Source organism: Cystoisospora suis, assembly GCF_002600585.1.
Source record: "Cystoisospora suis strain Wien I chromosome Unknown contig_705, whole genome shotgun sequence".
Taxonomy (NCBI): domain Eukaryota; phylum Apicomplexa; class Conoidasida; order Eucoccidiorida; family Sarcocystidae; genus Cystoisospora; species Cystoisospora suis.
The window spans coordinates 107,713-125,028 of record NW_027153506.1 but is presented as its reverse complement, the minus strand read 5'-3'; the positions used below and the strand labels follow the sequence as shown (position 1 = coordinate 125,028).

Below are 17,316 nucleotides of genomic sequence, written 5' to 3'. Positions count from 1 at the left end.
GAGCTTACTCGGACCACTACACGCAATCCTATATAAGGAGATATAGGGTAGCTTCTAGTATAACGCGAGGCTGGTAGGGTTGCAGGCACAGCCGACAGCCCAAGACAACGTGCATGCGCGCTTCGCTTGGACGTAGACTGAGCCTCTTCAGGTTTAAACACGTATCCTCCACACTTCCCCCTTCTCGTGGTTGATATCGAACACCCACCTATAGCGCATAGCAACAATGGGTCGCCATCTGGGCCGTTTGTTGTGTGTTCTGCCTCCACTGTCGCCTGCTGTAGGTCCGTGCTTTACGTTACCAGCACTAATCGATGCTGCTTCCTATCGCGTCTTGTTCCGCAGTTTCTGGGGTTTGTCTTTCAGTATGTAATGGCTCATCTGGACCGATCCAGCTTCCCTCCTCACTTCGTTTGAGGTCGCCTCTCCGTTCCCAAGAGCTTCTCGTAGAGCGAAGAGGGGGTTTAAGTACTAGCTTCCCCGTACAACGGTACGTACAGAGAAGGAAATAGGCTGGCTTCGGGTCGATGCAGTGCGCGCAGGGGGGGACGCGACAGCAAATCCGTCGTTTGGTATTCTAGTGAAGGCATCCAGCATCGACGCAGAGCTGCGGCGGCACCGGGGAACCGGGTGCCCACACCTCAGGAAATCTCGCACCTCCTGCGGCGCTCCGCCTTTGGCTCGTGGGAGGCAAGCTACGCACAGGAGATGACTGTTTGGTGGACATCTTTTCTCGATCAGGTGACCCAGCCGACCTCAGGACCACGTTATCAGAGGAGACGACCTTTCATTCTCTTCGCTTCTCCGAGTGGACAGTGTTTCTCCTTTGCTTCGCAGGATGGAGAGGAGCAAAGAGAGACGGAAGTCTCTTGGCCATCCTTCCCTGATGGAAAGAAGCCTTCAAAAGTCCAAGCAGGAAGTGAGAATGTGCGAGATTTCGTGCAGACGTCCTCCACGTCGTTTGAAAAGGGCTTCTGACGTCGCCGGCTGCACGCACCGATCAGTCTGCGCCCGTTTACGCGCACCCTTTTTTTATAGATGGTGATGTCCTAAGCATTCGGGGACGCCTCCCCCCCCCCCCCCCCCCCCGCCTAGTAATGTCTCGCGCATTCATCTACTGTACTGGGTAGTGCATAGGCGGATTTATACGCCCTCTTCACGTGGTTGTGAACCGCTTTTAGACTTGGAGCAGGCGTGAGGCCTTCCCCCTCGGTAGCGGCACTCACCTGCTCTTTTCGCTCCTGAACAGCCAACCGGAGTGAGGAGGCGGGTTCCCACGCCCTGTCCACGCAGTTGTGAGCCGCTTTTCGACATGGCGTAGGGATGAGGCCTCCCCCATCGCTGGCGGCACTCCGCTGCCCCTTTTGCTCGTGAACAGCCCACCGAAATCAAAGCATTCCTGACACACGTTCAGAAAAGCCTTTTGTTGAAGGAAGAGCTCCGTACCAACATAGCGCAACTTTTCGTGTGATGGTCCTTGTCCATCATGTTGTGGCCCGCCCTCGACAATGGCGAAGAGTCGTTGGGGCACTGTGCACGGTGAACTGCGAAGTACTCAGGGCGGTCCTTAGGGCGGGATCGCGTTTCTGTCAGCTTCATATGCTTTCTCTCAGTTCTGGCGATCGTCACAACCCCAGGGCCGTCAACCTACGGTTGTTACGGTCGCCATCAGGGACTCTCTGCTCTTGGTGGACGCTTGTCGGGAGCGCCTGTGTTTGTATGGCTGCCGATCTATTGTTTCTTCGCCAGTTCGGCTCCAAAGATGCTGACCGTTCCAGTGATCCGCGGACGCTGACAGTGCAAGGATAACCTGTCATCCAGGACGCCCGGCTCTGCACGCGGGTGCCGCCTTACCGTTCAGTCGTGAAGTCCCAAGGCAGACGGTCCACTCGCCGTCATGTTTGATACTGTTCTTCTGGTGTGCTCATTCTCCAACTGCGGCCTTGCAGGTTAGCTTGAGTATTTTCGCGTTCCTGTTTTCTGAGATTGTCCAGTACTGCCTCAGCTCCGCGAAGAAAGGCTATCGCATGGAAGACCGGTAGGCTGTTTATTTCACGTACCCCGACAGCACGGGGTTTTGTCGCTGCGAAATGTCCTCTTTAGCGGGCTCCGCTCGCACTGAAAAACTACTAGGCTCTCTTTTTGTACCGTCTGCTGTCCGTTTTGTTTTTCCCGGATATGCCGCACGTTCATGTTGTCTGTTGTACCTACACTTCTCCTTTTCAACGTATCCATACAGATATGTGTCCACTCCCAAAGAAGAAGTATCGGCGTTTCGATCTCCGTGTGAAGAGGCTGACTTTCATCGTGATATTGGCCGCTCTACCTCTTGGGAGGAAAGAAGCCTCACAGGGCTCCCCGGCGATTTTTCTTTTTTTTCCTAATCGACGCTCTGTGCTGTCTCGATTGTAGCCGTCGACCCGGCGGTAACTTGTGTACCCTGGAGTCAGTTTACCTGGAGGTACGGTTTGCTGGCTGATAGAGCACCTTGGTTTCCAGAGTGTCCGGTGCGCTCCTGACCGCTTGAAAAGAGGAGGGAAAGTTGTTATTCGCATGCCTCGGCGGCAGTCTTTATGCTGGTGTCGCGCGCATCGTTTCGACTTGAGAGCGCTTCACTTGGTACGTTTCTGTGCAGGCTGCATGAACTCGGACTGCGCATCGGATACAAGATCCTCGATTTGCTTGTGTACCGAGAACGCCACAAGAAAAGAGAAATTAAGATTCTCAGCATCCTCACCTTCATCTCTACATGTGTTTGGCGCTATCTCTTTGGCCACAGCGGAGAGCTGCTGAAGGCCCAGGATAACGAGCTAGAATGTAAGGAGTCAATTCTGTCACAGTGGCTGGGTAGTACCCGCAGAGGCGCATACACGTGTGATTCTAATGAAGGTGTGTCGCCTGAAAGCCAGTCTCCGCGCGAGATGGCGAGACACCGTTGTCTAACTGTTACCGAGCTTGTTTGTCTCCCTGACTTCTCTCTTACGGTGGAAGGGTGTCAGCAAGGTTCCTCAGAGAGGAACAGCACAGAAAGAGCCTGACTGTCTACTAGGTAGTGGCAACTTGCTGCTCGTTTGACGAGCAGTTTCAGCAAGTCACTTGCGACGCTCGCACGAACACATGTTTCGGTGTGTGGGTGTTCTACCTTGATGTAACTGCGGTACCGAAGCTGATTCTTCACTCCACCGGTAGATGCAGTGATGGCCTGCGCGATCCGGTATCTAAGAAAACGAGGACAGCGGTCCCACTGAGCCAATGTCAGTCCCCGGAGCTTGTACATTTACATTTTGTGTGTCCGGACGCAGATATGATCAACGACAAACAACTACTACTGAACAAGTACATCTCTATCCCAAGAGACATGAACCACGTCAATTGTGGAGCTTACGCTGCGGGCATAATCGAGGGCATCCTTTGCAGCGCTGAGTTTGTAAGTCGGATCAACCGAGGTCCTTGTCAGCGTAACTGGTTGATTCTAGGTGTTATTCGGCAGCCATTGAAGACCAGAATGCAATGCCCCTCTTCTGCTGGGGCTGTGTCCTCTTACACAGAGGTGGTTCAGACTCGTCATAGCTCGCGCGCGGGTGAGTGCCGCACATGTAAAGAGTGAAGTCGGAGAGGCGACTTGCCGAGGGAGATTGATAGTGGGATGGACGAGGACTTCCTTTTGTTTGCTCACCGACGGCGCCTTTGCCCCGAGAAGCGTGTGGTGACTGCCGCAACCCGCCAATAGGTATACAACGGCTGCTGCCTGTTCCCGAGGTTTCTCATCAAGAGTGAAGTCATCAGTTTTTTCCATCGCAGGTCTCCTGTGTGTTCATACGCACTCGTTGCGCGTCTTCCCAGCCCGCCGCAGTCTCGGCCCACACAGTCGAAGAATCTCCAAACCAAAAGTCGACAACATTTTTGATCAAGTTTCTGCCCGAGGTCATCGAACGACAAAAGCGATTGGCCGGCGGAGGTGTTCTCAGTTGATAACGTGTGAGCACGGGGGACGGGCCGTAGCGTATCCCTTAGCCAGCCGTTGTGCGGCAGCTGCGGTCAGCGCCAATTCTTGCTTCTTGGCGTTACAAGAGCCTTCCTGCCCGAGGCGCAGAGTCTGCCTCACTGTTCTTGGACTGCGCGGAGACGCTTCGAAACAAGCCACGTGTTTCATTGGCCCAGAGGCGCATCAGTCCGCGTCATCGCCTAACCGGAACACTTTTTTTTTTTCCGGGCCGTGGTGTTCTCCAAACCAGAAGGAACAATATCTTCCTTGGGCAAGCGTTTTCGGCAGGGAGGGGGGAAGTAGTAACATTATACCTGCTTTCCCAGAACCGTCGAGGTCCCGGGTGCGTTCGCGGAAACCACGTTATGCCGGTTGCACGGCCGGATGTTCTGTCGAGGTCGCAGGAGGATTGGCAGTGGGAATGGAAAAAACCCACTGAACCTGCCTCACATCGGAGCCGCACTAGGCCGGCTGTATATATTCTAAATTAGTTGCCGGTCCACCGACTCAGCGTTTATCCAACCGAGGCAGAAAACAATGGTGGGCCCGGGGTAGGCCAGATGACGCTCAGAGGCGCACGTGTTCTGGCCACACGATGCGAATTTTTTGTCCGTGTCCGGCCAGAAGGGTGAAACACCGGCGCGCATGCTTCAACAGTGGGTGTCGGGGAATTCGGTAGGGCTACGAACAGAGTACCGCGGCTCATTCGCCACTCATTCGCTGTAGCAGGTGGTTTTGGGCTTGAATCTTTTTATGTAGTGGTGCTGCCGGGCGCGCTGCAAGTGAAGTGTTGCGTTTGCGCAGACTGTGCCGTCATTCCCTCCGATGGCTTACACCGTTACAAGTTGCTTCGAGCTGTACCAAGTGTCCTTTAGTCTGATGGCTCTCCTGGTGCCGCCGTACTTTCTCTTCGGATGACCGCACACGGGAAACGTGTTGCAGTGTGCTTTGATGTCTGCGTGGCAAAAAGACAGCCACTCGACAACAGCCGCGTCATCACATTTCACTGGCCAAGAGGCAGGGGAGTCAACGGCTTCGGACGAGGGCCGCGCAACGAGCGGGGGTAGCAAGCCATGTTCCGGTCGATGTTTTTCAAGGCGCACTGTTGAATACTCGGCGCCGTTAAGGTAGCGCGCCATGGTGTCGATAACCGGTAACCACGCTGTTTCAAACGAGTATAACGTATGCGAAAATCAGCATGGCGGTGATTTTTCAGCGGCACCAATACCAGCAGTGATCAACGTTCGGACCCAGCGTGGCTTGTTGCTACTGTACGACTCGTGCGTACACACCTATTTGGAATGATGCTGCAAGTCGGCCGATTGACAGGCGGGGGCAAGAACCCAGAAGAACAATCCTGTACACGCAGCCAGGCTCGGTGCTGTTGGACGGTGACTGGCCGACGAAAGCGAACACCGCACACTCGAAGCAAAGCTGGAAGCTCATACGAAGCCCATACGGCTATAGACCCCGTATCGTGAGCGGGTAGCATGTGGCGAGGGACAGGCGCCCTGGCACGAGTAGTGCCGCCCGGGGGAGAGGAGGTTTTTTTTTTTGTTTCCCTTCGAGTGAATCCGGATTTGGGATCTGAACCGAAACTGTAAAACCTTATTGCCCCCACGAGGCGACACAGTACGAACCCGCTGACACGAGTGAGCCACGAAACGTTCTCGTGTAAGCTACCAATAGCAAGCCCCAAGAGAAGTACGAGCGAAAGCTCTCGTGCCCGCCGAGCGAGCCCTGTATTTGTGTGCCTCATACCGGGGACGCTATCGCCCCAACAACCGCGGAACCCCAGGGAGTATAGCCGCTATATGCGATCTCTGCTTACGGAGAACCCTGGCAGCAGTCGAGCCCCGCGGTGGAGTCCGCACTGCGGCTTCAGGCAACAAAGAATGGGCCAGCGGCACCTCACGCCCCTGGGTGCGGGATCTCGCAAAAGGCTCCTGTGTGAGAGTCCGAACGGTGCGCATGACAAGAGCAAGTGGGGACCACCGGCGGTGGCCGTAAGAAGACGTCCTTCACTCATTACAACACAATGCATCTGCGGCTTGAGCCGCAGCCCTACAACGTACAAACGCAGCACAAATGTGCGTGTTACTCTGCGGGCACCAGGTTCTGGTGACCGCTCTCATGGCCGATCACCGCAGACAAGTGGCGCCCCACCACGAACCACGTCAACTCAAAAAGGTTTGCTCTTTGACAACGGAACGATCCAGCAAGGCATGCGCTATGCAAATGAGCAACACCGCAAGAGTAAGTCCGATAAGAAATGAGGCCGCGATGACAACCAGATGCCTCCTATTTGTCTTCCTCTGTTCGTATGTCCGCATGCGGCGCCAAATGTGACGCATCAAGCGGGCGGGGAGAGAGGAGGCGTTACCGGTAGACATTGCGATCCTGCCAGGGCCTTTATTATCGACGCGGTGCATCCGTCTGCCTTCGGACGCAACAGCGTGCGCCGGATCATATGACGCAAGCACAGCACACTTGTTTTCAGTGGCGGACTGGTTATTCAGCGCCTCCCCAATGTTGATTGTTGGCCGAGAATCCGAGTCCTTTCCTGGGATGCGTCTGACGTCGAACACGTTACTCTGCTTCGTCCTGTCCGGAGGAGCGGACAACACTAAAGTGTCCGGATCGGACCCTCTCGTCAAAGCAATGTCGGACCAGGCATCCTCATGGTCATCATGTGTAGCAAGAAGACAACCTCCGGCGCTTTCTGCCCGGCAACTTGCAACCACAAGAGCTCGCTCGAAGAGCTTTCCAATGTCGCGGTGATCTGCGTTGCATTCGCTCTCGTAGAGCCCCACTGCTGTCGCGCTGTCTGTATCTTGCACAACACGTTCTCCACCCATGCCACTGTCCCGTCTACCTGCCTTACCCATGCCTTCTCCATCAACCTCCGCTGGGTCTGCGTCAAGGAATTCATTCATTTCGTACAGGTCCTCGTCGTTTGTCATTGACGGTGCGGTAGCCGCCATGCCCACATCTGACCCCGAGCGACACGACAGAGCACTGTACAATAGAAGCCCGGTCATTCTTGAACTAGTGAAAAGGGCACCTCCGTCAGCTGTTACTCGAGACGGGCCGAGCCACGCGGAAGGAGATGGCTGAGCACCATGCTCAGTGGTTGTCGAAACAGGACTGAAGACGGGAAGGTCGAGAGGATGCTGGAGCCGGGGAGCCCCTGTCGCAGAATGGTTCTTCCGGACTTGCGCAAGAGCGTGAGAGAAAAGGAGCTCGGCTGGGCTGCCGCCGCTCGAAGAACCTGAGAGGCAGCACGGAGGGGGACTGCATGTAACGCTCGTCGGGGAAGCCCCAGCGGCGCCAGAAGTACGTCGGCGAGGGCTCGTGGACGTGGAGAGAAGAGATAAATCGTGGAGCCACACCTCCCCGTGTCCCACGACGTTCTTCATTTTGCGGACCCAGCCTCGCAGCGCGCATAAAAGCCTCGTAGTCACCTTTGTAATGTCTTCCGCCACTGGCACGTAAAAAACTTCGGCAAACCGTACCAAAGCAACCCAATCACGTAGGAGGCTCAGAACTGACTGGCTGCGTTCACTTTTTACTGCGGACACTAATCGTCAATAAATGCGTGGCCGGGTGAACTGTGGACGCACACCGGGCCGCATCTACTCAATCTGTCAGGTTCCGCCACCGCAGCACGTCTCCGGAAATTGTTGCTGACATATGCACGAGTTGCCACTTCCTTTGGTAACAGTTCACACAGAGCCAAGCGGTCGCGCGCAGGCAGCCGCCGGGGTCGCTTGCGAGGAAATGCAAAGGTGTAGTGGACGGCGCCACCCGAGTTAGCACTCCAAGAACTTGCAGGTGCGGCCGCGCGATAGATGTTGAAAGCAGAACGCCAAACAGTGCGTCAGCCAATAAAGAACTGGACAATGCAAACACAATAGACAAAGGACAAACGAGGTCTAAAGATGACCGGTCAGACACGGGCCCGGTGTTCACCTGCTCTGCCGGAATGGGAAGGCCAGAAAAAGACAAGAGAGCAGACTCCCTTTGTCTTAGCTTCCCCCTGTTAATAAAGCTGTACCCGTCAAACACGAATCGACAGAACAGGTGCGGAAGAAAGTCAGGAAAGTGTCTGGCGCGGCTCGTTGTCTGCGTGAGCAAACAAAGGCTACACTAATTAGACTGCACATCGAACTAGCGGCCAAGCGTGCAACGAGTGGCTCGCGCACCTGGTGCCCTTGCATGTGCAGTCCGCGTTCCTAGTGTGAAAGGCTGAGGAGGCCGCGCAATCCCAGCAGCCCTGCTGACAGGCCGAGAATTCCTATTCCTGAGAAATCTATCTTGCAGTTCCCTCCGTGCGGCCGGAGCAAGCAGCAATCGAAAAGATTGGCTCGACAATCCGGGCCGCTACTGGCTAGGGCCAGTGGCCTAAACAGTCGGCAGCCGAGTTTTCTATCCCATAGCTGCACTCTCCTGCTTCTGCCACATAGTGTTTTGTCGGAATCTCCTATGGAGAAACTTGGCAGTGCATCGTTACTCGTCGGTTGGGTACCGGAGCTCGGTGTGTACGGACAATGCTCCAACCGCACCTTCCCTGGGGCTCATCAGGACGCAGTGTGGGACCGCCGTCCGCTGGTGGCCTGCCCCGTTGTTAGCCCCATGACACCAAGACGGATAAATCAATTTTAACGGGTCAGGGGCAAGAGAGCGGACTGTTCACGCAGGGAGATCAGCTGGGCCTAGGTCACACGCATGGACGGCAGATCCGCATTTCATGACCGTCATGCCTGCGCAAACAAGAGCTGTGCCGCAAAACGACGCGCCCCGATGCAGGGCCTATCGTCTTGGCACCCAAAGCGCTGGGCTTGTGTCTCGCTGTGCGAAGTAGGGAAATGCTGTCCCTCGTACATTTCGCAACGTTGAGTTGCGCCAGACGACAGAAAGAAGACACCGGTTAAGCTGTCTGGCGCGAGGAGACCGGCGACGCGTTAGCTGCCAAAAGGAGGTATTCGGCTTAGCACTACAACGTCAAGCTCTTTTTCTATTTCTTCGGGCGAAGACAGGAGAGCCACTCTTCTCTCCCCCTTCACGACCGAGAGTGCTGAGCCTGAGTCCGTGAACAGCGTTTCTGCGCTGCGCTAGAATGCGTCCCCCGTCGACTGTGTGCTGTAGCATCCAAGACTGCAGGCGGCGAACACAACTGAACAATGCGGTCTCATCTCTGTCTCCAGACTCCAAGTCTCAGCTGTCTCCTGCCGGTGCGGTCTCCTGGCTTCAGAGGGGCGGCGTTGGCTGTGTGTAATCGCTATCTGAGCCACCAGTACCGAAGGGGAGTCCGCAGTGCGTGAAAGCAAGGACCTGTCGCCCTTCGTTTCATGTGTTGTTCCGTACCCTTCAGAGCTGCATACGACATGGTGACACTGTTAATTACGGGAATGACGAGGCACAGAGGGATCCAAGAAGGGGAGCTAAGATAGAATAAAAGGTATAGGTGCGTGAAGTTCTGCGATTGATAGTACGCAGAGATGACTCACTACTGCAGTGTTGGAACAAGCCCCTGACAACAAAAAAGATGAACGGCGTCGATAGCGTGGCCCTGTAGCTGGGAGTAGCCAGACAGGACCTCGACTCGCTGGTTTGATTGAATCAAAAACTGGTGCCACTGGCCTTGCCTCTCCAGCTAACCTGACGTACAGCTTGTCGGTAAGTCGCACTCTCGCGGTGAGAATGACAAAGCGGCTGAAAGGCTACAAATGGTGAGCTCCCTGGTTCTGAGTTCCAAGTCGCGCTGCTGACAACTCGCATGCTTCAACCGACTAATTGCTGAATCGGTGAAAACTGGCCGAAGGAGTTCGGCAGGCCTATGGGAGGTGATCATGCACTTAGTAACAAGTCTGTCGTTAGCACCTGAGACAGCACGTACAACAGGAGACACACTGTCTGCTACACATGACCTGCACAGCTCCTGTATAAAACGGCCAAGTTGCTGGCCCGGAGGTTACACACCGCGCCGTCAGCCACACAGGACTAGGGGTCACAGTACGTCAGAGCAAGTATGCATAATGGCGACGGCAGCACGATGAAATGGCGGAACAAAGCAAGCAAGCAGCGGCATTATCCCCAAAGCTTCCCCTGCTCCGATACTCATCGGAGCTCCTCTTTGCCGCTGCCTCCATTGGCTTTCACGCTGCCCCCCTTCTTTGCAAGAAGATCTGCAACGGTCTCATCGGTTGCGGCGCACATGCTCTTTGAAGTCATGTCGAGGAATATGCGCGTAGCAAAAGGAACATAATAGTTGCAGTACGCAATGAGCAACTCCGGATTTCTTGAGACCCAGCACTCGGTCAACCTGTTGGAAGACGACTTGAGAATCTTCGAGGCGACATTCTCACTCGAGAGACCTGTACACGCAAGCACGTCGCAGCCACACGTAACAATACAATCTCCGCGAACAACCGGCTGCTTTGCCGTTGAGGCCTGCGCTGGTCGACCCACCTATTTGGACCTTCTTGCTTTTGTAGTCGACGGACTCGGGCAAACCCTCGGGTCCGAGGGCTCTTGAGTAAATTGGCGTGTCGACCCAGCCGGGGCAAATGCTGGTGATGGCGATATCGTAACCTTTCGCCCGGAGCTCTCCTGGACAGGCAGCACATTGGACAACGTGAGAGAGAGCGTGAAGGCACCTTTACAACACCAGCTGTCGCACACACAGCGAATGCTACGAAACCAGAGAATCGGAGCCGACAGGCGTGAAGCAAACTTACGGTCAATTCCTTCAGCAAAAGCTCTGAGGCCATGCTTCGCTGCACAGTAAGAGGCGAAGCCGCCGGTGACAAAACGGCCATACATGGAATCCGTGAAAATGATGTGACCGAAACCCGCCTCTTTCATGTACGGGATGACTAGCTTGGTCAGCTTAATCTGCGCCAGCAAATCAATGATGACGACGCGCTCGTCCGATTCGTATGGCATCAGCGCGCCAACACCGATGATTCCTACAGGCAAGCGCAGGCAGAGAAAATATTATGGCAATAGTAGTTGGAAGCAACGCGCGAGCATCAGACTGGCTGACGAACGCCCAAACAGCAGTTCGACCATACCCGCATTGTTGAAGAGAAAATCGATTTTTCCTTGCCATGCTTTGGCCTTCTTCGCAGTTTCGTCCAGTGTCTCAACATGAAGCATATCGCAGGGAAGAACGAGGAAGTCTTTTTCGCTTCGCTGTACTCCCTTGCTGTTGCAGTGCTTGATTATCTCCTCTACTGCTTTCTTCAGCGCGTCAGGCCTGTTACTGGACATGATGATCTTGCAACCACGTTGGGCCAGCAGCTTGGCAGTGCTCAGTCCAATGCCACTGCATGCTCCTGAGAAACGACACCGTCAAGGAACCGTAGTATGTTTGACACAAAAGGTCGAATTCGGCCTTTCTGCCTAGGGGAGACTCCAACAAGGCCACCTCTCACCTGTAACCCATGCTGTCCTGTTCTTCCAATATGACTTCTTCTCGGGAAGAATCCTTGTCAGAAAGTCACAGTCACGGAGGAGGAGTGCTGCGCACAGGCACCAGAGCCCGTTGAACAAAGCACCCAAGATCTTGCAGACCCCCAAGCAGGCCAAAACCATAAGCAACGGCGACTCCAAGAGTCCGTTGAAAAAGCCATCAAACGGAATCAGATCCATTGCGAAAGAGGAGAAGGAGCTTGTATGGTCTACGCCGACTTTTGGAGCGTACACGGAACCAAAAGTATTACGTTGCATTGCTCGATCAGTGCGGATGAAATGTGTAACGCCGGTACTGACCGAGTCAAGAGCTGTACAAGTTTCACCTTTAAGTTTGTCTGCGAGAGTTGACCTGAAAAAGAAATCTGCTGAACGGACTGTAAGAAGAGTCCAGGACATCGCGGCCTGGTGGGGAGTCGCATCATTGGCGATGTCAGTACTCGTCCAGGTACTCAGCTCCGAAAGTGGTCTGAGGTGCCCACCTGCCTGTCCTCCGCCTGCTACCCCAGATGCGGCACGTCAGCACCCCCGCGCGAACCAAAAGAAACACCCTACAGGAAGCACGGGGAGTAACGCTTCCTGCATGTGATCTGCCAAAAACAGGGGCCTAGTTGCCGTTTTCAGCAATCTTCCGCACCCAACACTAGGAGGCGCGGAACCACTTCCCGCCGCGGCCTTAGCTGTGGCAGACCGGGACCTGAAGCATTCAAGGCAGACAACATTGCCACCAGTGAGGACTTCCATATACTAGACTTGGAGCATTCAAGGCAGGTGACGTTGTCGCCGGCGAGAACTTAGCGAACGAGATTCCCCGGAACAACACCTTGCTTAGCTTCGAATTGTATCCTGTGTAACAGGATTCTCTAAACTGCCGGCCAGAGCCAGCAGACCCTGGGGCAGACTCCTGCATCATCCTTCTGCCCTCCAAAAAGTGCCCGGAGTTTATGGGCCAGGCGGTGAGGCAGAGATATTCGTAGACAAAACAATACGAACCGTGCGACCCCGGATGAAGTCCACTACGGCCTGCGGCGTGCCAGCGACCCCGGCTGCGAAGTTGACGTCTTCTTGAATCCGGTGAGTATGCAGGCTATTCTTACAGAAGCCACTACGAAAGAGAAGCTTCTATCATCTTAAGCATATCTCATGGCCTACTCTTAGGCCTGGTAGTCCGTCTGCCCGGAGACTGCCGAGACGTTCACCCGGCTATCCCGGACAATCTTGAACTGAGGAGGTCGCCGGCCTTGGCTCGCGCGCCAGAAGATATGCAATTGTGGGAGGTGGCACGGTACTTCCAGGCGGGTATGCTCTCTGTTTTGTGTGTTGTGACTCGGGACTGTCGACTCCGATTGTCTGAACGCCAACACGCGCGACGGCATCGTCCCGCTGTGCACGCTACATGGCTAGTCAAGTCTCTGCATACTGCGCCGCCAGGCGCTGTACCAGGGAACCTGCCAGAGCCGTCCGCCCGACCGGCGCCTAGCTGCTTGGGCTCACCCCGAGGAGGCTTCTTAACTCCGTAAAAACGGTGTTCGCAACAGCGTGGCCTTACTAATCTACTGAAAACGTGGAGACGGCTCGCCGGTTTTCGGCAATACGACTTAGTGACGGTAGAGCCTGTAATCCAGCCGAACTTTGGTTGGGTGACGGTCGTTAAGAACGCGGACAGTCACAAACTCAGAAAGGGAAAACTCCGTACGAAACAGAATGAAGAGTTCTCGGGATACTGCGGCACAGGCTATTCAAGTCTCCGGGTGGGATCGCCTACTTTCCCCGATTTGCTTCGACCTGCACAAAACTCTCGACGATCCGTTTCATTGCGTCCTCGTGCTCCTCCTCGGTGATTGTCAAAGCGGGAATGAAACGAATGACCTTTACACGGGTCGGCTTGGATAGAACACCGTTGTCCTTTAGCCTTAGAATGATGTCATCCGGGTTAACCATATCAAGGTCTACTTCAATTGCATTAAGCAAACCCCTTCCCCTGATATCCTTGACCCACGGTAACTTCCCCTCCAACTCTCTCTTCATTCTCTCCCGGAACTGCTCTCCAAGTTTAGCGGCACGCTCAGCAAGTTTTTCGTCTTTCAAAACGCTCAATGCTTCCACTGCGACAGCGCATGCAAGGGGATTCCCTCCGAAAGTGCTGCCATGAGTTCCGGGAGTCAGAACGTCCATGACCGCGGCATTCCCCATGACTGCGCTGACGGGCAGTACCCCGCCACTCAGGCTTTTTCCGAGCAACACCAAATCTGGTTTGACGTCGTCATAGTCAGCGGCAAGCATTCTACCAGTCCGGCACAGACCGGTCTGAACTTCGTCAACAATCAAGAGAACATTTTTGGCCTTGCAGAGCTCATGAGCATGCTTCAGGTAGCCAGCGGACGGTACATTTATTCCACCTTCTCCTTGTATCGGTTCGACAAAAAACGCAGCCACTGTCGGGTCCTCGAGGACCTCCTTCAAAGCCTCCAGGTTGTTGTAGTCAATGATGACAAACCCCGGGACAAACGGCCCGAAGCTGCAAAGAATAAATATGAGTCCGACATGAGTCCGTCCAGACCGGTTGGCACACCAGTGAAGTTTCACTGCTTAAGTAGTGCTATTTGCTCCGACTGCTCCAAAACCACTCACTTATTGTAGCAGTCGAATGTAGTCGACGAACTACAAGCAGCGATGGTCCGGCCCCAGTAGTTGTCCTTGCACACGACAATCTTCGCGGTGTCCTGTGGTACGCCTTTCACTTCGTATGCCCACTTCCGGGCAATCTTTACCGCTGATTCGCCTGCCTCGGCTCCTGCATTGAAAACAGGTAACTCGGATTCAGTAAAGCCCAAGTGTCCGAAGTAAAGCAGCAGCTGAAGAGAGGAGATACTCAATGCAACCACTCCTCTCCTCTGAACCCCCTGTTACTCCAGAAGACTGATAACCTCCCAGCCGGCTACCGGTGGTGTTCTGCATCTGCAGGCAGACACTCCACCTACCGACGAGCCTTCCATGCCATACGGTACCACCCTTACCTGACCCCCCACATCTACGCGATCAGTGTCAACCAAGGATCAGGACACCGCATCCTTCGCTGATACACGGGCGAAATTCCAAGTCTGTAGGACAAAGTCAGTCAGAATCCGCTGCTCACCAGTGTTCATCAGAAGCACCCTTTCATACCCGAAGAGCTCCGCTATGAACCTGCACGCCGGCCCTGTAACATCGTTCTCGAATGACCGAAGAGTAAGCGTAAGGCGCTCGGCCTGTTGTTGCAGGGCCCGAATGATGCGCGGGTGGCAGTGTCCCTGAGAAAGGCTCTATAGATATTGACACAAGCAGCCAGCATGACACATCAGTACAACCAAATGACTACGTCATTGCTACCAGCCCGCGAGACGGAATAAGTTCAGCGATCGCGCGGAAGTATAACGACGGCACTTCATAGCGTGTGGGAGTGGCAGGGATTGTGCATCTGTCATCACTCAGAACCAAGCACGCCTTCGCAGCCGAGTTCTCTTTGGCCTGCCTCAAGCCTGATGCTGTGTCGCCTAAATAAGTAAAGAAATGTGTTGCTGGCAATTATGCAGCGGCCTCTGCTCACGAAAGACGTCTACTCGCCTCTCCAGGCGGGTGCCGTGCCGCAACGTGCCGCAACCCCCAGTCGGAATGCTGAGGATAAAAAAGATCGTCACACGGTTCATGTGGAGAGGCAAAGGTCTAGAAAATTACACCGACGGACTGCTTAGGTGGAGTGCAGACATACTGAGACACCAGAAAGAAAGTCGTAGTACTTCTTGTTCTCAACATCCCATACAGAAGCACCTTGACCTTTCGATATGGCCACAGGGACCGGCGCGTAGTTCCTGCACATGTACTGCCGGTCGCACTCAAAAAAGTCTTTCTCCTTGGTCATGCCAAGAGAAGCTTTGTACGCGTCGATAGCAAGGGCGCTGGGCGAACGCCTTGTGGCGGCGTCGGTGTTTCCTGGTTGCGCCTCCATGCTTCCTCGCGACCCTTGGACACGAGGCGGGATTCGAGACTGGGAAAGTGACGCTTGATGGGCAGGTGTCTACGATTTCTTGGACGCCCGGGTTGACTCTGTGCCCGGCGTTTGATCGTGAGCGATGCTCGGGGACCAAGTCTCGGCGTCAAGAAAACACCTGCGCGGCTGCCAGACCGTGGGGCTCTCGTCCGAGAGTGCCCGCGTCCAAGAAGCAAGGAAGTGGTCTTTCACTACTCTGGTCGGGCTTTTACGCTGCGTGAAGGAAAAGGAAGACCCGCAACGGTTCTGCCAACTGAATGCCTGAACGTAGAGCCGCAGTTACACTGCCGCTTTCTTCGCTGAGAGTTCAAAAAGGGGAACCTCCAAAAAGCGGTGTTGAGTAACGGGGAGGCTTGGGGCCGAGCACCCCGTATATCTAGGGGTGTGTGGTCCACTTCGGTCTTCTGAGACGCTTTCCGTGCCTGATCTTCGTATGAGACGCTCTCGGATTGGAGGCTACCCGGCCGGTTCGCCGGGTCGCCTCTAGACCGACAGCGCGGGTCTACCCTGTTGTGCGGCCTCTGACTGGGGTTGCAGACCTAGCACCTAATTCTCTACACCGGAATTTGTCTGCTGCTTGGACCGAGGAAAGACATTTCACTTCCCACTACAAAGGCAGCAGTTGCGAAGCGTCAGTCCGGTTGCTGTTAGAGCGTGCGGCCTCGCCGACACGAAACAGTTGAACCCGCATAGTCCGGAAGACGGACGCAACCGCTGGCGCAACACCCAGTTAATCCCTAACTGAAGGCTTTCGTTTTCGAACGTCCTTATAACGCCCAGTCAGACGAGACGTCCCCGCCACGGACAGCACTCACACCACTCTCCTTTACACGCGTAACTCGTGCCCATCATACACGTCACACGGTGCCACACACAACCGGGGCCGCCCGAGCCGCAGCCCAGGCGCTACAGCGTTCCGATCGACAGGCGGGGAGCTCTCCTAGTTTCCAGTGTGTCTTCTGGATTGAATTCATCCCGTACCGGCTGCATAAAAGGCTGGGAAAAGGTCTTCAAGCGAAGCTTCCTGGCGGGCTGCACACATCCACCAGAAAATGGCTGGATACCTGAGAATTCGAGGCCAGAACTCGCCTGTCGCCAGCGTCTTACCACTTTTAAAAGGCTGTCCCTGGACACTTCTCCTGACTAGTGCCAAGAAGCAGCGCAGCTGCATCACTATCCTAGCGCTTTCGGTCGGCAGTGTTGCCTACGAAGAGCTCATGAGTGATCATTCAGGGCGGGGACAGGCGTGTGTTTTTCTTGGTTAACTAAGTCTTTCTGCACCGGGATCTTGCCTGGCATACCCAAATGCCTGATGTAAAGCAACATTCACGGGTTCGTCACCGCAAGCAAAGTGCATTTTTGACTCACGCTGACTTCGGTGTAAGCTTGGACGAAGTCGTACCCCGGCAAGGAAAACATACACAGAGGAGGTATTTGGCTCGGACTGAACGCTCTGCGGGACTGCGTGGACGCGCAAAGGAGGCAGATTTCTCTCCGGACGCTACTACAGTCTGCGGCACGAAGCTGTGTGGGTCTACGTGAAGAAGAACTTATAGAGTGGACAGAGAAGAAGTCCACCTGCAGCCAGGTTCCCCCAGACAGGTGCTCGCGCGAACAAGCTCTGGTCACTGGGGTCTGCGTCGTAGATTCCAGGGGACATCGGGAGCTCGCTGTCCCAACCCCGAAGCGGGAGAGGGGACCAAGGAGGCAGCAGTCAAGCGTCCCCTCTCCGCCGCTTTTCACCTGCACGACCGTAGAGAAGCACAGACTTCTATGCCCTGCCCGTTTCACAACCGTGGAGCTGTGCGCCATCAGAGGGCGCCTGCTG

At 54.9% G+C, this 17,316-nt stretch overlaps 5 protein-coding genes across 5 annotated transcripts; 2 read left to right on the top strand and 3 right to left on the bottom strand.

Annotated features, from left to right (window-relative positions):
- The first annotated feature begins 157 nt into the window (after positions 1-157).
- CSUI_001765 (trafficking protein particle complex subunit 5) lies at positions 158-4,826 on the top strand. The gene is made up of 6 exons (XM_068061970.1): positions 158-490; positions 838-919; positions 1,950-2,038; positions 2,636-2,889; positions 3,303-3,427; positions 3,844-4,826. The coding sequence occupies exons 1-6, from the start codon at positions 315-317 to the stop codon at positions 3,970-3,972; spliced, it is 855 nt and encodes a 284-aa protein (XP_067926066.1). The 5' UTR covers positions 158-314; the 3' UTR covers positions 3,973-4,826.
- A 1,162-nt stretch (positions 4,827-5,988) lies between these two features.
- On the bottom strand, positions 5,989-8,694 carry CSUI_001764 (uncharacterized protein). Its single transcript, XM_068061969.1, has one exon. The coding sequence runs from the start codon at positions 7,402-7,404 to the stop codon at positions 6,163-6,165; it is 1,242 nt and encodes a 413-aa protein (XP_067926065.1). The 5' UTR covers positions 7,405-8,694; the 3' UTR covers positions 5,989-6,162.
- Positions 8,226-9,769, top strand: CSUI_001763 (uncharacterized protein; the record flags this gene model as incomplete). Its single annotated transcript, XM_068061968.1, has 1 exon — positions 8,226-9,769. A coding segment is annotated over one exon (423 nt), but the record flags the coding sequence as incomplete, so codon positions are not given.
- A 222-nt stretch (positions 9,770-9,991) lies between these two features.
- On the bottom strand, positions 9,992-11,916 carry CSUI_001762 (short chain dehydrogenase reductase family protein). The gene is made up of 5 exons (XM_068061967.1): positions 11,425-11,916; positions 11,062-11,325; positions 10,726-10,956; positions 10,457-10,597; positions 9,992-10,362 (listed from the first exon to the last, which is right to left on the bottom strand). Exons 1-5 carry the CDS (start codon positions 11,858-11,860, stop codon positions 10,106-10,108), a joined length of 1,329 nt encoding a protein of 442 aa, XP_067926063.1. The 5' UTR covers positions 11,861-11,916; the 3' UTR covers positions 9,992-10,105.
- A 1,168-nt stretch (positions 11,917-13,084) lies between these two features.
- Positions 13,085-15,794, bottom strand: CSUI_001761 (ornithine aminotransferase). The gene is made up of 4 exons (XM_068061966.1): positions 15,210-15,794; positions 14,598-14,763; positions 14,093-14,255; positions 13,085-13,979 (listed from the first exon to the last, which is right to left on the bottom strand). The coding sequence occupies exons 1-4, from the start codon at positions 15,444-15,446 to the stop codon at positions 13,223-13,225; spliced, it is 1,323 nt and encodes a 440-aa protein (XP_067926062.1). The 5' UTR covers positions 15,447-15,794; the 3' UTR covers positions 13,085-13,222.
- Positions 15,795-17,316: the final 1,522 nt, after the last annotated feature.